Source organism: Python bivittatus, unplaced genomic scaffold (assembly GCF_059951505.1).
Source record: "Python bivittatus isolate LINGU-HERP-01145 unplaced genomic scaffold, Pbiv_v1 ctg000480_np1212, whole genome shotgun sequence".
Classification (NCBI taxonomy): Eukaryota; Metazoa; Chordata; class Lepidosauria; order Squamata; family Pythonidae; genus Python; species Python bivittatus.
This window is the reverse complement of record NW_028277075.1, coordinates 50,956,784-50,981,192: the sequence shown is the minus strand read 5'-3', so window position 1 is coordinate 50,981,192 and position 24,409 is coordinate 50,956,784. Positions and strand designations below refer to the sequence as shown.

At 36.1% G+C, this 24,409-nt stretch overlaps 1 protein-coding gene across 1 annotated transcript in view; it reads right to left on the bottom strand.

Annotated features, from left to right (window-relative positions):
• KIAA1549L (KIAA1549 like) overlaps positions 1–24,409 on the bottom strand; it is a 114,450-nt gene that overhangs the window by 53,340 nt on the left and 36,701 nt on the right. The window contains exons 11-12 of the mRNA XM_088145092.1: positions 16,324–16,514; positions 12,736–12,863 (exon numbers count right to left, since the gene is read on the bottom strand). Coding sequence (XP_088001218.1) covers positions 12,736–12,863; positions 16,324–16,514 — 319 coding nt within the window. The remainder of the gene's footprint in view (positions 1–12,735; positions 12,864–16,323; positions 16,515–24,409) is intronic.

Below are 24,409 nucleotides of genomic sequence, written 5' to 3'. Positions count from 1 at the left end.
TTGTTCATCTGATGCAATCCCTAGACGTAATCGACCTCTCAATGAAAGATATAAATAAAGTTGAATACCTATTTTATAACTATATAAATGCCAGAGTAATTGTAACGTTTGAGTCTATAGCAACGGCCGGTTTGGTGATGAAGAAAAAGAGATTGCTGAATAAATTTTCGATAGGGGTATCCAGAAATTTCCAGAACAACATACTTTATGAAGCTTATAAAAACAACATGAACCAATTAACATTGGAAACACAAAGAACTGAGGTACTACATGCATTACAAGTGGAAGAAAAGGAATATAACAACTTGATTAGGGATAGTGAAAGAATAGAGATGGGGAAAAACCCAAACAATACAGAAACGAACTTTACAATATCATGTGCGTTACCAAAAGACAGTGCTCTGGCAAAACAACATATAGTAAACACTGCTAATGATCATGAAAGGAATTATATAAAAGAGCATAACCTGGTACAGCAGGCATCTCATAGAGCATTACAAAATTGGTTGTCATCTGAGATGGATAAGATAATGAAAATAAATAGTGCAGGAGTTTATAAGACTACCACAGAAGTGCACAGAATAAAGCAATCAGATTTAAATCCGAATTTGAGATTCTCCGAGAAAGCCCAGGATGTAACACATAAGTCTACATCAAATATCCCTGGGACTAAAAATAATTGTGTTTACGAAGATATCCAAGGAACTCTGAATTCAATAGAACAAGTGACACAGCCAGGAGAAGTTTATAACATCTCAAAGGAAGAAAGGATCAGAGGCCAACAGCTAGGTCATACGTCAACACAACAACAATTACTCAGGAAAAGTAAACAAAATAATCATCAGAGTCAAATCCAAAACAAGGATAAGCAACAGAATTGACAAGAAAACAATATGAAGACATCTACAATTAAATGTATATCTCGGAACATTGCTGGATGGGCCAACAAATGTAGAGATGGGGAATTCTTTCATTTTTTACAAGATTATAACATGATTTTTCTCCAAGAAACCTGGTTGGTGGAAAATAATGTAACAGTTTTACCTGGTTATATGTGTTTTTATAAATGGGCCAAGAGGGATCAAAGGATGGGGTGTGCCAAAAAGGGTTTAATGAGCCTAATTGCAGTACATCTGGATGTGAGAATAGAAGAAATAACTCTTGGAAATTATGATATAGATGAAATCCAAATACTGAGGCTGAAATTTAAAGGGAGAATGTTAATATGTGTTAACATTTATGCCCCACCCAGACAACAGGATAATTGGGATAAACTGGAACAGTCTTTAGTTGATATGTTACAGTATTCCACAAGTGTAGATTTAATTATTTGTGGGGATTTTAACAGTAGAATTGGCCCAGGTTTGGAAATATTGAACTTAAAAGATAAAGGCCTATTTGAAATGGAGGCCATTTTCCCCCTGGGCCATATGTCATATGATAAGATTCAGAATAAGCATGGTTTAGAACTACTCAAAGTATTGTATAAGTTACAAATGGTCAATTTACATGGATCACAATGGGATCAATCCCGGGGCTCATGTACATCAATCAGTCATAGAGGGAGAGCTGTTGTTGATTATATATTTATATCACCCTCATTGATCCCACTAGTACAGTGTTTTAATATTATAGATAGACCTGAGAGTGAACATTTACCAATTGGCCTGGATTTAACGTGGGTTTGTGGAAATAATGTAACACAAAAGAACCATAATATAGACAGTACTATAAAAAATCAGAAATGATTAAAGTGGACTCTCCCCTTGGCCAAAGTTGTAAGATCAACATTATACAGTCCAACAATGTTACAACAGAGGCTTACACTTATTCAAAATACTGGAAATGCAAATAGCATATATATGAGGAGGTGGCTGGCAACCTTAAACCACTGGTGTGTAAAACATGGCAAGGGAAAATGAATAAAACCAGAATTTCATGGTTTAACCATGAATGTAGACATGAAAGAAAGGAATCAGCCAGACTTATCAGACAAATTAAGAAGGATAAATCATTTGATACGGTAGAGGCAGTGAGGGATAAACACCGAAAATATCAAGCATTGATTAGGAGGAGTAAACAAGATTATTATAAAACACAGCAGCAAGAACTAAGACTGTTATGTTTGCAAAATAATGATACGAAATTCTGGGAACTTGTTTCCCAAGCCCAGAGAGAAATAAAAGTAATGATAGAAGCTCAGATTACATCTGAAGATTGGATAGCTTATTTTAAAAATAAATTTGAGGATACTAATATATCAAACCAACAGCTAATGGGTATTGATATATTAAAAACATCTCCAAAGTGGCCCCCTGTAACTGTGGCAGAAGTTAAAAGAATAATTGCACAATGGACAGCTGGTAAAGCCCCAGGAGAGGACATGTTACCTCCAGAAATCTTTACGGCATTTCCCAATTGGTGGGCCCCTATAATCGCCTCTTTGTTTACCTGTATCAACGCCACTGGTCAATTACCCGTAGGTTGGAATAATAGTGTAGCAATCCCAATATATAAAAAGGGAGATACTACAAATCCAGCTAATTTTCGACCTATAAGTCTTATTGACATAGGGTGCAAGCTATATACAAGATATCTTTTAAAGAGACTGATTCATTGGGCAGATACCAGGCAGATTATAGCAGAAGAACAGGCAGGTTTTAGAAAGGGACATAGTACTATAGATCAATGTTTCATTTTACAACACCTGATCCACAAATCAATGAATGGACCTTCAAAATGCCTGTATGCAATATAGATAGAAGATTACTTCATTTTATTTATATTTATATTTATATTTATATTTTATATATATATATATATATATATATATATATATATATATATTTTATATGAAGACACCTACATACAAGTAAGGATAAATCAGAGCGGCTCTTTAACAAAGCAGATTAAAACCTCAAAAGGTGTCCACCAGGGCTGTCTACTGGCCCCTTTCCTTTTTAACTTTTATATAAACAATATTGTAGAAGACTTAAATAATCCTTCTTTCCATGTTCCATCTATTGGAAGTAGAAAGGTCCCTATATTACTGTAAGCAGATGATATGGTACTTATATCGACTACATTAATTGAAATGAGAAGAATTCTGACAGAATTTGGCATGTATTGTAAGAAAGACCACTTGCAGATAAATTATTCTAAAACCAGGGTGGTAGTATTTGCCAAAAGACCATAGAGACATAGATGAACTCTAGACGGTAAGGAGACAGAACAAGTGAGGTCATTTAAGTATTTGGGTATCCAGTTTACTGAAACATTGTCTTGGAACTCACATAGCATCAACAAGAATAACAGCCATGAGATCTATGAGGGCTATTTGTTCCTTCTTCTATTCAAAAGGAGGACACTTAGTTCAACCTGCACTTAAGATCTTCCAGGGGAAAAGAATATCACAGTTGATATATGGGCCCCAGTTTGGGGGTTTAGTAAATTAGAAGAATTAGAAGTGGTCCAGAATAAATTTGTGAGATCAATCCTAGCCTTACCTTCATGTACTGTATACCAGCAGCAATTAGAAGTCAGTCTTCCATCGATTAATATAAGAGTAAAGAAGGCAATAATCCTATATTATAGGAAATTAGTTCTTATGCCCAATAATTATCTGGCAAAAAAAAAATGTCTTTATGAATATTTTAATAGCAACAGATGGGCTATTTTGTGTCAAAAACTATTTTTTCAATTATCCTTAGATCAGGAACTGTTTAACGACATAAACTATCATACACTACTTATTTATTTTTTAAAGATTTTAGACAGGATAGAGATCAGGTATGCAGGCTTAAGTTGGCCAAGTGGTATTGTCTTCTTAAAAATGGACAAGGAAAGTCATATTACTTACATTATTCCATACCCCAGTCCCCGAGACTAGCTTTTACAGAACTTCTTTTTCAAACAATGTCAACAGCCTATTTAGATGGAAGATATAAAGGGTTACCAACTACACACCTTTTATGTATTTGTAATACCTCACAGGTGGAAGATCTGACTCATTATCAAGAATCAAGAGCTAGATTATAACTTTGCTAAATCAATTGAATCAGACTAATCTAGAAAAAATCTATTTTTTGTTGTCTGATGAAAACGAATATGTAACAAATCAAGTTGCATTTTTCGCAATGGCTGCAAGAAAGATACGGAAGCAAATGTTGATAAATAGTGTGGCAAATACTAGAGGGGATGGACTGAATTGATATGGATTGCTATAATTTTAAATGAATTTTGCTCAAACCTAAGGTTGCAAATAAATGTATGTAAACAAAAAAACAGTTCTTACTCTGCTCAGTTTTTTTCAAGATTCTCTATGTTGGGCTACCAATGGACATAGCAAATTTGGTATTTTCAAAACAAGGTTGCCTGCCATTCTTGAGGCCCTTTAGAGAATTGTTTAAAACTGGCTATCCTTCAAAGATTAACAGCCATTTTAAGTCTTGTGTCATTGGTGATATTATTTTTATTTTGTATTTTATTGTATAATTATTGTGCTGTATTATGAACTCATTTTGTATACTGTGTAGAGCCTCTGGAGTGAGGCTGCTTATCAATCATACACAGAGAGAAAGAGAGAGAGAGAAAAAAATCTAAATATATAGATTTCATAGCCACAAATTCTCAAATACTTGTTCTGCAATTGTGGCTCTTCTGTTGATTTTGAGATTGTATCTAATAAAATTTTGTCAAAGACGTAACAGGAGGGGTATTCTCCTCTGTCTTCTGCAGTTTTCCATCTGCCTCAGATGAGCTAAGGTATAGATTTCTGGGTGCAGGGAAAAGAGCGAAATCTGTCCACTGTTTTATGATTAGGGCTTAAACAAGGATTCACAGCTTCCATGCAATACAGCAGCATTGTTTCATTTTGTTTTCATTCTGTTAAGAAGATACCTAAAGCCAAAACATACGACATCTAATAAAGTAATAGCAACTCATCAGAACAGCTAGAGTAGCAGCAGTAATTTGTATAAATGTGTCAGGCATATGCTGATAACAAGAAAGCTTCCTCAAAGATCATCCTTTGGGTTTTGAAAGCAGGGTAAATGTAAGTGCTAATACAATGTGCTAATAAAATGACAAAAACCCATTATTTTCTACCTTAAAGCCATGTAGGCAAAATAACAGCATTATACACATCAGAGATGCTACATGCTCAGAAATCAAGATGGATTGGAACATTGGAAATGAATTATTTCTCATTTTTTATTTTATTTTCACTGGAAGTTCTTGATGATTTTGATGATGTGATGGGTGAGCTTAATCAGAGTCTTTGAAACAGTTTTTGTGAATTTATTGGGAAAGACATAGGTTAAAACATACAGTTTGTTGTCCATTGAAATGACAGCCTCAGTTTGCCATCATATAAAAATCTTGATTTGATTATTCATGCTCCATTGAGATGGGACACAAGCAGAATTCATTAGTAATTTGAGTTGTATTTATAAATGGGTTTGAGAGGAAATCAGTTGCACCTACAGAATGTGGTTTCTTACAAATCATTGAAATTTATTGCAAAGGATTATGGCAAACTTTTCTCACTGCTAGAACAACAGCTGTTGAACCAAGCTGTGCATTCTGATAAATATTAAGGGGAAGGAAAATTAGCCTAGCCTTTAACTAAAGCTATTGTTTTACCTTTTACTTGTAGACACCTCTACAGCCATTTTTATACTCATTACATCCGACTACTCTTTCCAAAGCTCAGGTACACTAAGCACTTACTAGAAAATAGGATAGTTACTATAGAAACTGCAGTTCATTTAAAAAAAAGATTCTGCATATTTGTACTGACACTCTTATGCTGCCAAGATTAATGATGTTTACAGGAAAGCAGTATCACTTGGGATTGCACAAAATCATATGTAGACCACCTCATCCCACCTCCAACTTATAGAACAAACATTTTGAGTCCAAGTTTACACATGCTTATTGGGAGATAAAAGATGCTAAATTGGAAAGGCAAGAAAACCCTCACATAAATTTATGGATCTTTCAGGTTAGATAGGGTTTGAGATTGCATGTTATGAACACAAATCCAGAACTATGGCTTCCTCTTCAGGAAAGTTGTCTCTGTTCTAATATGTGGTAATGTAACCAGTTATAAAAACAGTAGATAATATAGGTAGTTCTCGAAGTACCAACCTCTTGCTCCTTGAAGTTCCGGCCATCACACCACCCCCACAGTCACGTGATCACAATTTGGGCACTTGGCAACCAGCTCACACGACAGTTGCAGCAGTCCATGGTCATGTGATCACCATTTGTGACCTTCCCTGCTGGCTTCCCACAAGCAAGGTCTAAGGGAAAGCTGGCAGGGAAGGTCACAAATCCCTCTGGTAAGTTCCCCTGGCTCCCTGCACTCACGCAGCACCATGCCCTGCTTCCCCCAGCCTCCCTGTGCTCTCACATGGCCTGCGTCAGGCCTCCCAGGGCCACTCCCACTCCCCCACGGTACTCCCATGCTCCTTACCTGGGACTCTTACCAATTCCCACTTAATAACCCATGCATCTTGCAGTTGTGACGGCAACTGGGACTGCCAGGATTGTCATTGCTAAGCATTGCGGTCACATGATGTCACGCTTTATGACTGCATCACTTAGTGACAGAAATCCCGGTCCCAATTGCTGTTGTAATCCAAGGACTACCTGTAGTAGATACAAATCCAGCTACAACTGACCCATGCCAGTGAATGAATGCAAGTTAGTGCATAAGTTTTAAATGAGCATACATACTCCTCATCTTAAAGTCCATTAGGTGATATTTTCTTGTTAAATTATTTTGTTTATCTATATTCTGTACAGAAATAGTGGGCAGGGCATTCACCAAATAGAGTGCAAAATATTTTTCAAATATCTGATAATAAATAAAAAGAGAGATCATCAGGTATGTGCATTGTTTTCTTCACAATTTGCTGGCCTCCAGATCAAGGTGCAAGGATAGAGAATAAGCTCTAGTATGTCACAATCCGAGGTCAGCTGATAGCCCCTATTCTCAGAGATTATGTAGTTAGAGATAAGCAAGTTACAATGGGCATAGGCAGATATCTACAATTTAATATACTACTTACAAAACATACACATTTTTATCCGTATCCTTTTCTAAAGTAGATCTAAGCCATTACATTGTACAGGTTCATGATGTACCTTATATTTCTAATATGCAATGAATCAAATCTAACATACTTTTTAAATTTCTTAGCAAACTTATTATATGTGATTACTTACCATTTTATCTCCTTCTACCGCCTTCTACTAGGTAAACCTCCTTCTACTATTTACCTTCTACTAGATAAACCTTGCATACAGTCTTTGACCAACATGTGTACATATATATATACACATAATATATAAAATACATAAAATATAGATTAAAAATGGCAATTAAAAGAAGTTAAATGAGTTAAAGAGGAAGAAGGAGGGGAGGGGAAAAAATTTAAAGGTATCAAAGAAATGCAGTTTTATTGGACAATATTTGTTGCCTCAATCTTCTAACAGTGAGGCAAATTTTGGCTACATTATGGGTGGTAGTGGTGTTATGCTCTGCTAAAAGATAGATGTACTATTGGTCATCTCTCCATTGGTCATCTCTCCATGGGAATTCTTTTATGAGGGGCTGAATTAGTATCTCACACAGGGGCAGTTTCTGGAAGGGAATTTTTTGGTATTTACCATTAATAACTGCTGAAGGGTGTACATTGAATCTAGCCAGAACAAATGCTCTGCAAAGTCTATTGTTTATTAAAGATTGATAATAATCAGCTGGCTTGATGGTAAAAGGCAGTCTCTAAGGACTTATGTAGTTCATCTAACTTGCATTTGATGGAGTGACTCTTAGATCACAAAAGTTCATGCCATTCATCTTTAAGCTGCCACAAAAGTCTCTGAAAGTAATAATACTTACTGACCATTTGTAACACAAATAAATAACTAAACTTCATATAAACTATTTCCATAATCGTGGATTTTTATAAATTGTTTGTATAAGCTATTCCATCACTCTAAAACAAAATAATTATTTAAAAACTTCCCAAGTATACCAGAATACAAATCATACAATCATCTAATTACATTAAAGGGATTAGTCTAGTTATGCAGTCCAGTTCTACATATAGTATAACAACAGCAACAACAACGTATGTAGAACCAAAGGATTCTGCATATTAAAAAAAAAATAAAAATGGAGATATGAAATTTTGTAACCTCCCCAATTTTATCTGAATCATTTTATTGAGTCAAGTTCCACTAAATTCTTCCCAGTGCGATAATTCAGGAGCTGGTTGCCCACCCATTTTTAAATGAGAGGAAAATGACACACAATGAGGTCTGAATATGATAAAGCATCAAATGAAGTGCCCTGCTCATATATTAGCTCATATGTCTATTAGCACAGAGAAGGATGAGTCTTACATGAACTTGGCAAGTCTTAGAAGCTCTGAAGACTGCCTAAATTAAATTCAGGAAAATTAGTACTATAGGATATCACCATGAAAATGGAACAGCATTAAAAAATATGCTACTACTTACTGAATACTTTGGTAAGGAAATGACTGCCCAATGACCCATGAAAAACTTTTCTTCATAATTAAACTGACAAGGACAGAGTTTAAATTAGTTTCCCACTATTAAATCCAATTCCCAATCCTAGTAACAAGTTCTAGAGTCAAGTCTTTCTGCTTCTGCTAGTTCTTCAAATGCCAATTTCTTCATTCACACATCTGGATAAGATGTTGTATGCCTAAATTAGAGAAAGTTTTAAGAAGATTAAAGCTTATCCTTTAATAGTAACCATGAGATGTCGCTTTCCCCTTAATCAAAAAAATAGGATCGAAAATTGGTTTGTTACTATGGCAACCAACGAACCAGTCTTATATTTGATCCCCTAAATAAACCAATGTAAACAGTAAAGACAGTCTTCCTCATTTTCAAAGCCTGTTTTTTTTTTCTTAAGAGAAAATATGTGTTTAATCCATGCATTAAAAGCTTGCTCAGCTAATCTATCAGAATATTCATAAATCCACAGCCTTTATTTCTTAGAGCTTGTAGCTTACTAGTTGTATTTATAAAGCATCTTCTGGAAGTAAAATACTATACCAACTAGCTTTGTTTGAGTTGCTTTAATTGTTCTTATCATTCAGTGCTCTAATAGGAAAGGTTTTCTGTGTATACATGAAAAAACACTCACTTCAAAGGCAAGGAGCACCATAGATTTGGCACACTGAGTATGTTCAGCTCATTTTTCATTAGAAGTATGCCATGACACTCTGAAACTAAGCACATGCTACTGGCAGAAGCTGCTGGTTTAGACTGAAAAACACACAAAGTGAATTCATCTGGTTTAACCAGAGGAGGCTAGAACTTGAACAAGAAGATCTTCCTGATCCTGATGTCTTCTCTTAACTCTGATTCCCTTTCTCAGTATTTGGTTTCTATCTGCCTATAATTCAGAACTGAAACTATATTTGAATTTAGTTCTTCTGCAATAGACTTTCAGGAGAAGTATTTTGCTTCTATGCTGCTTGCTTAATCTTTATGAAATTTACTGAAGTCATATTAGGTCTCTCAAATCCTCTCTTAAACTTTTATCAAGGAGAAAAGATGAGTTTCTTTAAATAGTTAGCTAAGAGAACTTGGGGGAAAGTCAAAAGGTACTGACTGTTGCCAAATACATAAAGCCACTATTACTCCTATCTTTCTTGCCCCAAGCTGCAACGAAACTTGAGACAAGCAAACAAAAATTCATCCAAATTCTCATTTTTAGTCAAGCACCTTTTCCATGGCATCTTGTAAGCCTTTTCCTCTGAGGATTGGACTGGTTTATAACCTTAATTAATTATTTATGCTCACTAGGTATCTAGTTAGTGTCTCTTCACTTAATGAATGTATGAATAAATCAATTCATCAGTAAAATAGGGATGAAAGCAGCCATCATGAAGGAAACTTGGTAGCAGACTGGGAGGGGCAGGACATGAAGGGGAAAGGGGCCTGAAAGTGAACCCCCGTCCTTTCCTTCTATCAGCAGAGGAACATTAGTTGAAATACCATTGAGCAAGAGGATTGATAATTTCCAAGTAAAATGTTTATACTTACTGGGTTAAATTCAGGATTAGCAATGCTTACAACAGATTTATGTAGGGTTTTTTTTAATGTTTTGTATTATATTAACAATCACGAAGGCTGGGATGACCCAACAGATATTGTATGTTGTATATCTGAACCGATTCTGCAATTACCTTTCTCTTGTTAGGAGATCATGCTGAATATATTGTACTGTTTTATATGACTAATTTAACAAAGCATTTGTTTTTGCAATAAAGCTGAGTTGAGAGCCAGTCTGACGTGGGCCTCTCCTTGAAATTATGCCTATAAGGCCAGTAAAAACATTACATTGTATGCTTGTTTTTTCAAAAGCCTTTGACAAAGTTCTTCTTGAAAAACCACTGAACAAATCCAGCTGCCATGGGGTACATCGATAGATGCTCTTATGGATTGGCAACTGGTAAGAACAACAACAAAAGAGCAGAAAACAGACAATAGGGAAAAAGTTGCCAATTTTAATACTGGCGAAATCCACAAAGTGAGGCCCCATAGAGATTTGCGTAGGGACTGGTGATGCTTTTTAACCTGTACATAAATGATCTGGAGTTGGGGCTGAGCAACGAAATGACCATGTTGCCTGATGATAAAAAACTGTTCAGAGTGGCAAAATTGAAATGGGATTGTGAAGAACTCCCAAAGGATCTCTCTAAAATTAGTAAATAGTCCCTTATATAATGTCATTATTAAAAAAAAACCCTATGGTAAGAATACACTTGGAATAGTGTGTACATTTCTAGTCAACGCACCTTAAAAAGATTACTGTAAGCTATAAAACATGCAAAAAAACAAAACAAAACCAAAATGATTGGGGGTCAGGGCAGCTGCCCTAAAAGGAAAGACTACAGCTACTGAAGCTCTTTAACATGAGAAGCAGGGTAATGGGAGGTTTGATAGAGTTTATAAAATTGTGCATGTCCTAGATAATGTAGACAGAGAGATTCAGGACCATATATGCCACATGATTAAAATGGAATTTAATGTCAGCAGTTGTGGCAATGGCAACCATTTTGGATTGTATTAAATGAGGACTAGATGGGCTCCCAGGTGTAATTAATATTTATTTAGTATCTCCTAAAAGAGGCAGTACAGCTAACATACTGGTTGCCAGGAAGTAGCAATGGAAGGGGGCTATCATCCTTCAGTTCAGGCTAATAAGCTCCCCAGGTGCTTCTAGCTGGATGCTCTGTGATCCAGAAGACTGGATCCAGCATGGCTTAATGGCCTGATCCTGCAGGGCTCTTCTTATATATTGGCTGTAAATCTCTTACTCTCATGGTTTCAATAGCTTTGATCTAAGTAAGTTTACATGTGGGTGCAACCTAATGAAAGTATTTTTTTATTAAATAAGAATCTCGGCGTGAATAAATTTCAATAACAATTATCCATATTGTAAAGATTGATTAGAATTATGGTGAGCATTGATCAAATGAGTACAATTTTACTTAAAATACTAAAACTAATTTTCCTTGAGGACTTGAAACTGAAAGGTAAGTAAAAAAACAGACACACAGAAAACAACACAACCTTACTAATATATGTAATATAGAACAAATAAGATGGCATTTTTGAATGATTCAAGAAAGGACTTTTGAAATATAGCCTTTTAGCACATTAAAATATCATGAATGGAAAGTAACATGCAGTTCTTTTTTCACAAAATCATTAAAGACTTGAACTTTATGAGAATTACTACCAGAGGTCACTTATTGTGAACAGTTAGTATACGTATCTGGAAATACAGAAATTTGTGGACACTTTTCTAGTAATCATAAATGTAGGAATTTATGCACAATGCCACTGGACTATCCACATTTAACAGCACCACTTTCAACCAATTTATTCAGAAAAATATTCTATAATACCATGCACTTTTTCCATATCAAGCAGTTTGAGAATCAATCCTAAGACTTTAAGATTATATTAATACAACCATATACTGCTTCTCACATATAAGTTTAATGCAGAAGTTCTTTCTGCACATTTTTAAGAAAGGGTGTGAATTTTCAGATTAAGTCATTTTCATCAGCCAAAGAAATTATTTTTTTAGAGTTCAGAGAAAAGAAGCAACAGTTTACTCAACCTGAACAACATCACATAGAAGACTGAAAATTACTATCCAGGTATTGTTAAATATAGCTGGTAACTATTAAATCAGAAAGCCTATTTCTCTTCTTAGGATCATAGAGAAAGACAGAACAAAAGGGACAATGTTTAAGAAAAAAATAGCATGCTACAACTTGGTACCACAATTTTTATACTCAATTAGCATAATTAAGGGACATTAACAAATTTGGTTCAATTAAACAACATCAAAATAGAAATGAAAGACCATGTGCCACAAATCAAATTTAGATTCAGACCATGATGCCCTATTTTTCCTAATGCACCAGGAAACCCAGCAGTGATCAAAGTTGAAATAAATTGAGATCATACTGAAGTGGTGGTCTACAGAATCCAAAAAATGTGCATAAGCAAAAAAAGAAAGAGGAAATACTATGGTGAAGTACATAGTAGATAGGTACAGGGCATTAATTCTAATTAATTGCAATGTTATATTTTCTAGAGTAGTCTATCTCCATGGGAGAAATGAAAGGTATGTTAGTAGATCATTCACAGGGGCACATTTCTCACCATTTCTCTTTCTTCCCTCCTCTTTTGTCACTTTCTGCTGTGCCGTTACTTTCTGTGGAGAGCCTCGGCCTGAATTGGGCTTCCCTGATTCGTTGCTGATGACAGAACCATTCTCACTCAGCGACCGGCTGCAAGTAACCATAGCAACAAGGAAGAAGACTAAGTTTTTCCTGCATATTCCTCATTTCAAGGTTATTGCATTTGCTTGGCCTGCATCACTGACTGTTCAAGTCTGATTTTTATAGACAAATATTTATAGTATGTTGCGATGAAGAAACATAATAACAGCAGGAAGGCATTCACAATATTTCCAGGGGAAGGGGGAGGGATTGTTATAACAACCGGAAGTCGGAACAATGTCTATGCATGACTATTGTTTTCTTTATAAACTCACAATAATAAAGGGAAAATCTTGCAACAATAAAAAGACAAAGGCTTTTTCCCCTCACAGAGAGGCCATTAAATAAATAATTCTCAATACATCCATCTTTATTCTAATACTGGATTAGAATATTGCTATAGAGTCATTCCATGCCTTTTCACACAATCTGAAATAAGAGTACTTTCAGGTAAGGAATTAATTTTTAGTCATATTTCAGAGTCACTGGTTTGAGATGGGCGGCTATATAAATTAAATTAAATTAAATTAAATTAAATTAAATTAATAAATAAATAAATAAATAAAATAGCATTAGGATAAAGGGTTGTATAATCTAAAATGTTCAATAGCCTCTGGAAAGGCACTTGTACTTTTTAGCAACTGCAAGATTTCCTTTTATGAATTTATAAAGAAGAGATATTCGGACGGGGATTCATATTCACTATACAGTTTCACAGCCTGTGTGAATGTTATGCACAAATATTTTAAAACTGTAAAGCAAACAATAGAGCATAGCTGGTTCAGTAGTCAAAACTGCAAGAAAATGGGAACTATCTGCTTATATTTTAAAAATAGCCATAAGGCTTATAATGCCCAAATCAAATATCACACTCCCTACAGCTTATTAAAACAAGCCATGAGTATTAACTGTATTTTGAACAGAACTTATTCCACTAATCCTTATTTAGTGTTGTTCACCCGACGTCCAGGTCTGAGCATAACAGCAAACTAGTTAGCTGGAGATGAAGTAAAAGTTTGTAATCTCTTCTGTGTGACTGTGCATATGTCAGGTGAACAAACCTAAGGCATGCATAGTGTGCTAAACTATGGTATATATCTACCTCTGAACCCCAGATGCTTCAAAGAAATACCAAGTGACACAACCATTTCTTTAAGTTTTCTGAGGTATTACTCTGATTATTCTCTACCCCTGTTCTGCTAAGAGTGTAACTGGGGAAAAAACAGAATATGTTTTGTTTGATGTATTCTATGCTCTGATTTTCCCAGCAGAGGGAAGATCACGTGTTTATCTGAAACTAGGATCTCTCATGATCTTAGCAAAATATCCTGCTCCTAATCTATTCCAAGATATACTGTGTTGTATCTGTGTACTTGTATGAGAATAGCTCTTTGTTCACTATGTCCACATGTAACAGTAAGACAAACCTAACAATCTTCCAGTCTTAAAGTGTTCTTCCTGGCTTCTTGCATCCAGAAATGCATGTTTTTGATGCCTGGGTTTTTGTTTGTTTTGCTTTGTTTTTTGATTAATGAAACCTGGGGCTGGGGAGGGAGGCAGTAAGCTAGGTTCAGACTCTATGATAAATTATACAGTATGGTTCCAGGTAGTCTGAGCGATTTGGACAAAGAATGTGCAAAGAAGTTCTGTGAGGAGTATATTGATCATTCAAAGTAAACCAGTTAAGTTGGGAATTTTAACCTGTTGCTTGTGCAAATGGTATCAATGTATTGGACTGGTTGATCCAACTACAGTGGTACCTCTACTTACGAACGCCCCTACTTATGAAATTTTCGAGATACGATCAACTCCAGCCCCAAAAATTTACCTCTACTTACGAATTCGCCTCGACTTACAAGCCATTTTCCGCCCGTTCCACGTGGTCCGCGGCCATTTTTCTGCCCGTTCCACGTGGCCTGCGGCCATTTTTCCGCCCGTGCCACGTGGTCCACGGCCATTTTTCCGCCCGTTCCACGTGGTCCACAGCCATTTTCCACCCGTTCCACATGGTCTGCGGCCATTTTTCGCCCGTTCCACGTGGTCCGTGGCCATTTTTCCCCGTTCCACGTGGTCCGCGGCCATTTTTCCGCCCCTGACACATGGTCCGCGGCCATTTTTTCCGCCCTGCCGCGTGGTCAGCGGCCATTTTTCCACCCCTGACGCGTGGTCCACGGACGCCGGAACGGATTAACGGTAATTACATTGAACCTTATGGGAAAATTTACTTCAACTTGCGACCAACTCGACTTGCGATCAGAGTCACGGAACGGATTAAGTTCGTAAGTAGAGGTATCACTGTATTCTTACTTTCTTATACAGGCTGTTTTGAGCTCGAAACACTTCAAAGGTGGTTAAAATAGCCATTTCTGAATAAGAAAATACAGTTTTGGATGCAAAACAGAGCACGCTGATTTTGAAACGGTTTGAATTCCAATTGTTCATTCTCAAGGCAAAATTGCATTATTTTCACAACACACGTTATCAGATTTTAATTTCAGAACAATTACACAATGTAGTCATGATTATATGCATTATCATGTTGATGTCATCATGGCTTATTATGTATGACTTTTCATGCTACATCATGTATCATGCTGGGAAATGTACTTCAACAATATCTGAGGTCTACAAGTTCCCTGTCTGTGATGGAAGACTTGAGTGAGGAGGTCCAAGGTCACTGGGAATCAGAGAGGCATCTCAAGCATATCCTCAGCCCACAGCCTGAGCCTGTGAAAACTAAGAGGATGAGACTGGTACCACCCTAAGGAATTCAGAGTGTTTAGTTGCGGTCGTTGGGGGTTAGAGTCAGTTTGGTGAGATTCTGTCTAGTAGGTGTAAGCTAATAAAGTAACTGAACTGTTCCTGAATTGTTCCGCTAAGTTTCTTGGGCTGAACCTGACACTATCCTTGATATACTGACAGACTTGTTGGGGGAAAAAAGCAGTTCTTAAAGGGCACCATCCCATTTGGGTTTTAAAAACAAACCTAGTACATATATTAAACTGTGCCAGGAAATTGGCCAGAAGACCATAGAATGATATACTCCATTCCAAAAAGCAATTTAGCATTTATAATGTGAACTAATTAAAGTTCTATGAATAATACCTTATGGTAGTAATTTTTGGAAATAACAGAAATTGGGTAACAACTGCTGGCTTGTCTTTGTTCAGAAGGGTTTGGATCTAGCCATTTGGGCATCTAGGGGCACCCCAAAACTATGAACCAGATCCTTTAAACAACCTATAATTCCACTCAGACCAGGCTGAACAGATCTCACATGGGCAGATATTGCAACAATGGATTATTTTATCAACTTTTTTCTTGATACCATTTATGTACTGAGTACCATATTGTACCACAGAGGGTTGAGCAGACTTTTTTTGTGAAAAGTCTCAAGTTGTAAGCATAGAAATAATTACCAAAATCTGTCAGCCATCTAAGTCCTAGTCTTTCTGCAGGTATTGCTCACCTCTTTCTTATGTCATTGAACTTGGCAGTTTTTGCTGTGTTCCCATCCTGAACAATTTCCCTTTCCTGGGATGCAGGAGCATCTCTCACAGGAAGAGGCAATACTACTGTCTCTTGGGTGACAGGCAAAACATCATCTTCAGCCCCTTGTTGGCCTAAATGTTGCTTGGCGTAGTCAAAGCCTTGAACTGGCTAAAAAAAAAAAAGGAGGGGGAGAACCTTGCATCAATGATGTACGTTGCATGCATCTAACAGTGATGAAAACCTGTACTTATTAAATGTAGCATTGCTTTTAAAATGAATATGTATTCATTTTTAAGTATTTTAAGGTTGAACGTAGAACTATATTCTTTCCACAAAGTAGAATATCTACCTGTTTAAACAAAATAACATTACTCCAATTTCATGCCTCCTTCTTTGGCTGATGTGATTGATGTGGTTCTACTTCTTGGCATCCCTAACGTATGAGCTACAGCAACAAAGGCAAGGGATTCCAAGAACAGGGATGGTAGAAAAGAAAAGAAAACAACAGCAACAACAAGCAAGCCTTTGAAAAGGATCACAGGATGATATTCTATTTGGCACAATTTTACTTTTAAACAGACTACTGAGTTACTGGAACAAAATCAGTAAAAAGAATCAGGCAAGAAGAAAAGAAAAGAGAAAATTTAGGAGGACATACTTTGACCTTGCAAAAATCATTTGTTTTGAAATACTAAAATATATCTTGTGAACTCCAAAATAGAAACCAATGTGGCAAGAAACAATATCTTAAATCATAAACCAGACATTTCACACTTTTTAACTGCATCCTGGAACATACCCATTTTTAAACTTTACCAATGGGACACAATTGTCTGTTATCCACAATACCATCTGCTTTGTGTAAATATTAACTTCTCTTATGACAGTAAATTACATAACAGATGCATTAAACATTACACAGGCACACTAGTTCTAAAATTATACATTATTTTAAAATACATGCATTCTAATGTTTAAGCTGAATCTTTACAATTTGTAGCTCATGGTTTAAAACAAATGGAAACAGAATTCTTATTTCATGTTTTTCAAAACAAATACTGATCTGTAACTATCACACTTGTCTTAAATATGAACAAAAGGTAGATAATTTAGGTACTTAACTTAAACTTTATGGCTTTCCCTTTTCCTGACTCTTGGTAATCTTGAGAAACAGGGTGGCAGGACAGGTTCACAGAAGGGAGATAAAATAGATCCAAGGGACAGAACTATAACATCCAATGTCCAAACATACTATCATACTTTTGGAATTGGAGTGAAAAAATGTTCAGAATCCCTTAGCATCCAGTGCCAGAACTATACAGGTATATAATTTTAGTGAGAAGCCTTCTCCCATCTCCATCTCTAAGTGATATGGTTTTACCAGGATAAGTAGCTGAATGTGGTTTATGTGTGTAGCAGGAAGATAGGATAATCCTGGAACTGGTTCTGAAAAGAAGGCAGAAACCTGATTTTGCTGTTTATCTACGATCCTCTAGCACTCCAAATGTGGAACAAAAATTGACAGAAATAATGCTATGAATCTGTATGTTCAACCTGTGTATAATATGCATGTATATATAAATCCTATATTATAAAAATAATTTAATTCTCCACTGATGTTCTTCTATAGAAACTGAACCCTGAGTATTAGCACGTTTGAAACTTGTCACTGTTCATACATGGGTGAGACTATAGAAAACAGCAGAAAACAAACCAGAAAAAAAAAAGGGAAAACTTCCATTATTATTTTACTGAACAAAATCCTAGGAGGAATAGAAATGTTATCAGCACCACAGCCTCTTCTTCAGTTTTAACAATTAATGCTTGTAGGGCCAATAAAGTCTAAATCTGATGATTCTAGGGCGAATGAAATCAGCGATGCTTTAAAATTATTTTTTATCATAAGCACAACTTCTCCACTGAACTCAAACATCCTTTAAAAGAAAACTGGACATCTTGATGTTCAAAAAGATGGTTCATCAAACTCTTCTCCTCTTCCAACTTGAAATTATTCATTAAATTACTTTGTCAAAATAAACTGTTGGAATCACCCAGAACACCATATAATTTTTGGTTCATTATTTTTAAAAAGAAAAATATAACAGATTGAACAAATACAAGCAAAGGTTTCTCATCTTTTCTCAATTTTTAACATACGTGTTTTATTTTTTTAATACAAACAAGATGTGTCAAGTCAATCAATTAATTATCAAAATATTACCATACACAAAACTTTTATTTTATTTATTTTACTTCTATCCTGCTGCAATCAAACAATTCTTGACAGTTTAGAGGTTATATAAACAAAAGTTAAAACATCCATGGTGAGTTAAAACCAATCAAAACAAAAAGAACAATTAGGATGATAACCCTATCAGCCTCACATAGTAACATAAAAGACACAAGAACAACAAAAAAACAAAAAATAAAACAAGAAACAGAAATCAAGATGGTATCAGGCTCCAAGCTTTACTAGGCTCAAAAAAAAGGCCCTCCAAAATAACTTTTTTTTTTAAAAAAGTTTTCAGAAAAACTGACAAGGAGGGTGCCAGCCTGATCTCCACCAGCTGCCTGGTCTAAAGCATCATCACTGTCATAGGAAAGCAGCATTATCTAACCTCAGTCCCATAAACCTCTTGGAAATGTGAAATTACAAGAAGTGTCTCCCTAGCTGTTCTAATTGGTTCAGCTCCAGCCACTGGAGCAGATGGACCTGAAGGTATTCAGATACAAACCACAAATGGATATATAGATCAATATCAGCACCTTAAATTGTACCTAGAAATTAACTGGTAGCCAGTGCAGGGCCTGCAAAATCAGTGTTATATGCCCCCAGCTACAAATGCCAATAAACACACAGGCCGCTGCATTCTGGACCAGTTGCAGGTGCTGGCTGCAAATTACATGAACCAGTCTTTTAAGTGCAGCTTCATGTAAAGTTCATTGCAGTAGGCAAGATGAGTGGTGAGGAGGGGATAAGTTAGTGTAGATGAGTCCTCTCGCCTCAGGTACAGCTGCAACTGGCATACTAGTCGTAATCTCTGGCCACGCACTCCACTTGCTGATAAGCAGGAACCCTGAATCCCCAAGGAAAGGGACCTGCTCAACACTTTCTCTGTATTTTCAATAGCAAGTCAGTGTTGACTCATAGAGACTACATAGATAAACCTTTTCCAGGATAATCTGTCCCCAACCTGGCACTTCCAATGGTGCATCCATTACCACTGTAACTAAGTCCACTCACCTGGCTATTGGTTACCCTTCTTTTTTCTTCCACTTTTCCCAGCATTATAGACTTCTCAACAGAGATAGGTATTTGCATAATGTGTTCAAAATATGATAATGTGAGCCTAGTAATAAACAAAAGAACACTGTATTGATTTGTTCTATGATCAATTTATTTGTTTTCTTGGCTATCCATATTTTCAGGAGTCTTCTCCAACACCAAAGTTCTAAGGCATCAATATTCTTTCTATCCTGCTTCTTCAACTTTCACTTCCACAGAGTGTCCCAGGGAAAACCACTGCCTGCACAGTTCTAATCTTTGTAGCTGTAGATGCATCATGTCATCTGAAAAGACATTCAGATAAAGGCCTTCAGTGCTACCCTACCATGTGCTAGTCTGTGGCATACTTCTTGACTGCTGGTTCCTTTAGTCAATCCTAAAGGGCAGAAATTATTCACCACTTTCGTATCTTCACTGTAAATTCTAAGACTGGTTGCTGTACTTGTCATTAGTTTGGTCTTCTTTATATTTAAATTTAGTCCCATGTTTTCATTGTGCTCCTTGACTTTCATTACTAGAGCTTCCAGATCATTTGCATTTTCAGCTATCAGCAGAGTGTCATTAACAAAGCAGCTTATTGACGTTTCTTCCTCCATTTTAAAACAGTCTTGTATTGTTCTAATCCAGCTTCCCTCAGTATATATTCATCTTATAAGTTGAATACATAAGGGGAGAATATACAGCCTTGTTTCACTCCTTTGCTAGTCTGTTTCACTGTGTTCTGTCCAGACTCTGGCTTTCTGTCCTATTTTTGTATGAGAATTGTGACTTCTTGTGCTATGTATAGATTTTGCATGAATTGTTTTGGGATTCCCATTTTCCTAAGGACATTCCACACCTTGACATGCATGACACAACTGAAGGCCTTAATAATCAATGAATAATAATAATAATAATAATAATAATATAATAATCTATAATCAGTGAAGTACATATTAACTTATCTTTGATGTTCCTTGGCTTTCTTAATTATCCAGCATACACTGGCAAATAATGGCTCGTTTCTCAGCCTTTTCTAAAGCCATCTTGAACAGGTGGTGTCTCCCTTCCATGTAGGACTCTAATGTGTGTGAGATGATCCTAAGCATGTGAAATTACAGGTACTATCCAACAGTTTGCACAGTCTGTTAAGTCTCCTTTCTTTGGCATGGGTATGCAGACTAACCTCTTCCAATCTGTTGGCCACTGTATTGTTCTCCAGATCAGCGGGCATAGTTTAGTTAGAACTTTTCTACTTCTACTTCTATTGCTTGCTATATTTACAGATATTCCATTAGTTCCTATAACCTTCTGACTTGTTAATGACCAGAGTGCTGATCTAACTTCATCTTCTAGTACTAGAGGTTCATGGTAGTAGGAAATACTCTCTAAGATATCTTGGATATTGACATCTTTATTGTACAGAATTCCAGTATACTCTTTCCATCTTTCTTTGATCTTCTTTGAATCAGTTAGTATGCCTCCATTGGAATACTTTAACATGCTAATTCCAGATAAAAATCTCTTTCTGAGTTTGGAAATGTTTTGGTAGACTTTTCTTGTTTTTCTGTGTCAATTTCCACCTACATCTTTACAGTCAGCCTTAGCCACATCTTTCCTGTTATAACTGAGCTCTTCCACTTCCATGTACCAATAATACAGTCAATTTGACTTTTATGTACTCTATGTGCTGATGTCCATATACATGGGAAACATTTTAGTTGCTGGAAGACCAAATTAGTAATGAAGAAATCATTGGATTGGCAGAAACTGTTAAATCATTCTCCTGCTTCATTTCTGTTTCCTAGGCCATACAGTCCAACTACATTTTCCTCTATACTATTTCCAATTTTGGCACTGCAATCTCCAATCGCAAGCAGCACATCTTGCTTGCATTTCAAATTGAACTTGACCATAAAACTCAACTTCCTCTTTTTCTGCATCAGTGGCTGGAGCATAAACTTGGATAATTGTCATATTAAAGGATTGTCCCTGAAGTCTAATTGATATTATTCCAACTACATTGGAATATGGGTATAAGAGCTGTTTTAGCAGTATCCTTCCTAACTATGAAACCAACACTGTTCCTTCTTTGTTTTTCCTGCCCTGAGTAGTTAACAGTGTGATCTTCTGACTGAAAGCATCCAATTCCAGCCCATTTCAATTTGCTGATGTCTAAGATATCAATTTTAGTTGATTCATTTCATCTTTTACTATGTCAAGCTTTCCCATGTTCATGCTTCTTAAGTTCATTGTTCCACTGTTATTCTGTCTTTGCAGCTTTCCATTTTCTTTTTCTGTATGCCAACATCCGCAAGAAAACATCTCAAAGGCTTTAATCTAGCCATATCATAAACACCATTAGTACTATGAAAGATCCTCAGCTCTTTCTCAGTAGCAAGTTGAGTGCTGTCCAATTTGAGGGACTCATTATTTGGCTTAATATCATCACTCACTTTATCTTGTCTATCCATGTGGTTTTCTTGGTAAAATAAAAGAGTGGTTTACCATTGCCTTTTCCACACAGTATATCATTAAAGTGATATTCCATCTCCAGCATCTTCCTAAATTCCACCTTCCTAAAATCCACCTGCCCAATACAGGTCCCTGCTTGCTTTAGCTACAAAGCTGGGAGTCCTTCATGTTTTGGGTGACCCTGTTGGAATTATACAGTTTTGGCATACATTCCCAGTGATCTTTGCTCATTCTTCCCAGGAACATCCCTTCCCCACCACAATGAAGCAGCACAGCAGGATATGTCTAATGGACTGATAGATAAATTATTAATTGGCAGAACCTGCTCTATTTCTTGTTTCAAAAGAGGCTTTTTAACCCTGGTTTTTAATTTCATTCCAACTTCCAACTGTTGCAGCCATTTCTATCTGGCCATTTTGAAATGGGATTTTTCTTGGCTTTAAATTGAAAATTGGAATAAGTTTATCGACTTGGCAGAAAGTCAGGCATTACCTCTCAAGTTTCAAATTTAAAACCATTATTTGCAAATTGATGTTATTAATTAAAAGGAATAAAGGACGCACTACTGTAGTAATGAAGTCAAAACATTAAAAAATAAAAAGACCTCTAGTGCACTCAGATTAAATAATTCATTATTTTAACATATTCAGGTTGTATCAGGCGAAAACTAAATTTGGCTATCCTCATTTTCAAATATAAAAATAAGAGAAATGCATATATGCATTGATTCTTGTATGAAAAAAACCCTCACCTTTTCCCCATTCTGTAGTTAAGTAATTTGAAGCAAAATCAAAAAAGATAGTAAAAAAATTAAAGTACTCTCAAGAAGCTGCACTCTTTTTAAAAAGCCACTGATCTTTCTCAAATGGCAGCCATTTGTCTGGATTCCTTTAAAGAGCTGTTCTTACAGTGCAGCCTCAGAGGTGCAGCAAAATCTTTCTTCTCTTGGTTGCTATGCACCGCAGTATTTAATCTACAGGATTAATGAACTGCTTACATCCATTCACTGAGGGAGGATTTTTATGAAATGGTCCAGTAGGCAGACCTTCTGTGCAAAGAGCTGCTGTGCACAGAACGCTGTTAGCAGCAGGAATACAGGACTGATTACGCAGCTCTGTGCTCCCTGTTCCCCTCTGAGACCTGAAATCAGAGCAAGCCGGGCAAGGAAAAGAGAGACACTATGCAGCACTGCAAGCAACACAAACTAAGGAGATTTCTCATCATAGAGCTTGAATCTTGCATTCTTAAAAATACAGCACCCAAAATGTTCTCAACAGCCTTATTTAAAATGCAAGCAGCAATATATATTTTAAACAGAATTTTAAAATAATAAAGTAATTCCACCACAAACCAGATTTTTAATCCAGAAGGGTTGCGAGTGGTTTCAGGCATTTAAAAAAAAATAACTAGAGAAATAATACATAATATTAAAATACACTATGCACTATTATTAACAACTATTTACACTGCAAAACTTTTATACAGGCATACCTCTTTTTACTGTGCCTTGCTTTATTGTGCTTTGCAAATATTGTGTTTATCAAACAGCATTGCATGCTACAGAGAAATCTTTCGTGAAAGGAAGAGTCAATCGATGTGGCAAACTTCACTGTTGTCTTAAGAAATTTTTAAATTAAGGCATGTGCATTGTTTTTTCAGACATAATGCTACTGCACATTTAATAAATTACAGTATAGTGTAAACATAACTTTTATATGCACTGGGAAACCAAACAAATTTGTGTGACTCGCTTTATTGCGATATTCGCTTTATTGCGGTGGTCTGGAACCAAACCCACAATATCTCCGAGGTATGCCTGTATTTAACAATTGGGTAGCAATTACTTTTATGATGAGAGGCCAATGTTCTAAGCAGGTTAAAATGAAAAGAAGACGTAACTCTAATTTCATTAATCAAACATTCAAAACTACAGCACAGAAATCAGAAGAATCTATAAGATAATGATTCAGATGGGAGTCATTTTCCTGAATGAAAGGATTCCTCCTACTCAGAGTTACTGTATACTGCCTGTGGGGCAATGCCATTCAGGAATAGTGCAGGAATAAGTAGTTAAGGCATGCCAAACACAATCTGAATTTTTGCTCACATACATGAACACAGTTGCTACTAACAGTTTTAAAACAATAGGGAAGCTATAACTAACTCGCATTGGAGAGGAGAGCTGCAATTTGTCAAAAATTACTTATTCTAATAAACTATTGATCTATCTTGGACTCTAGGTTTGTCAGAGCTATAACATCCTCCAAAGACAATGTGCTTTGATGCTCACAGATAATATTAAATAGATCACTGTAAAGTCGCG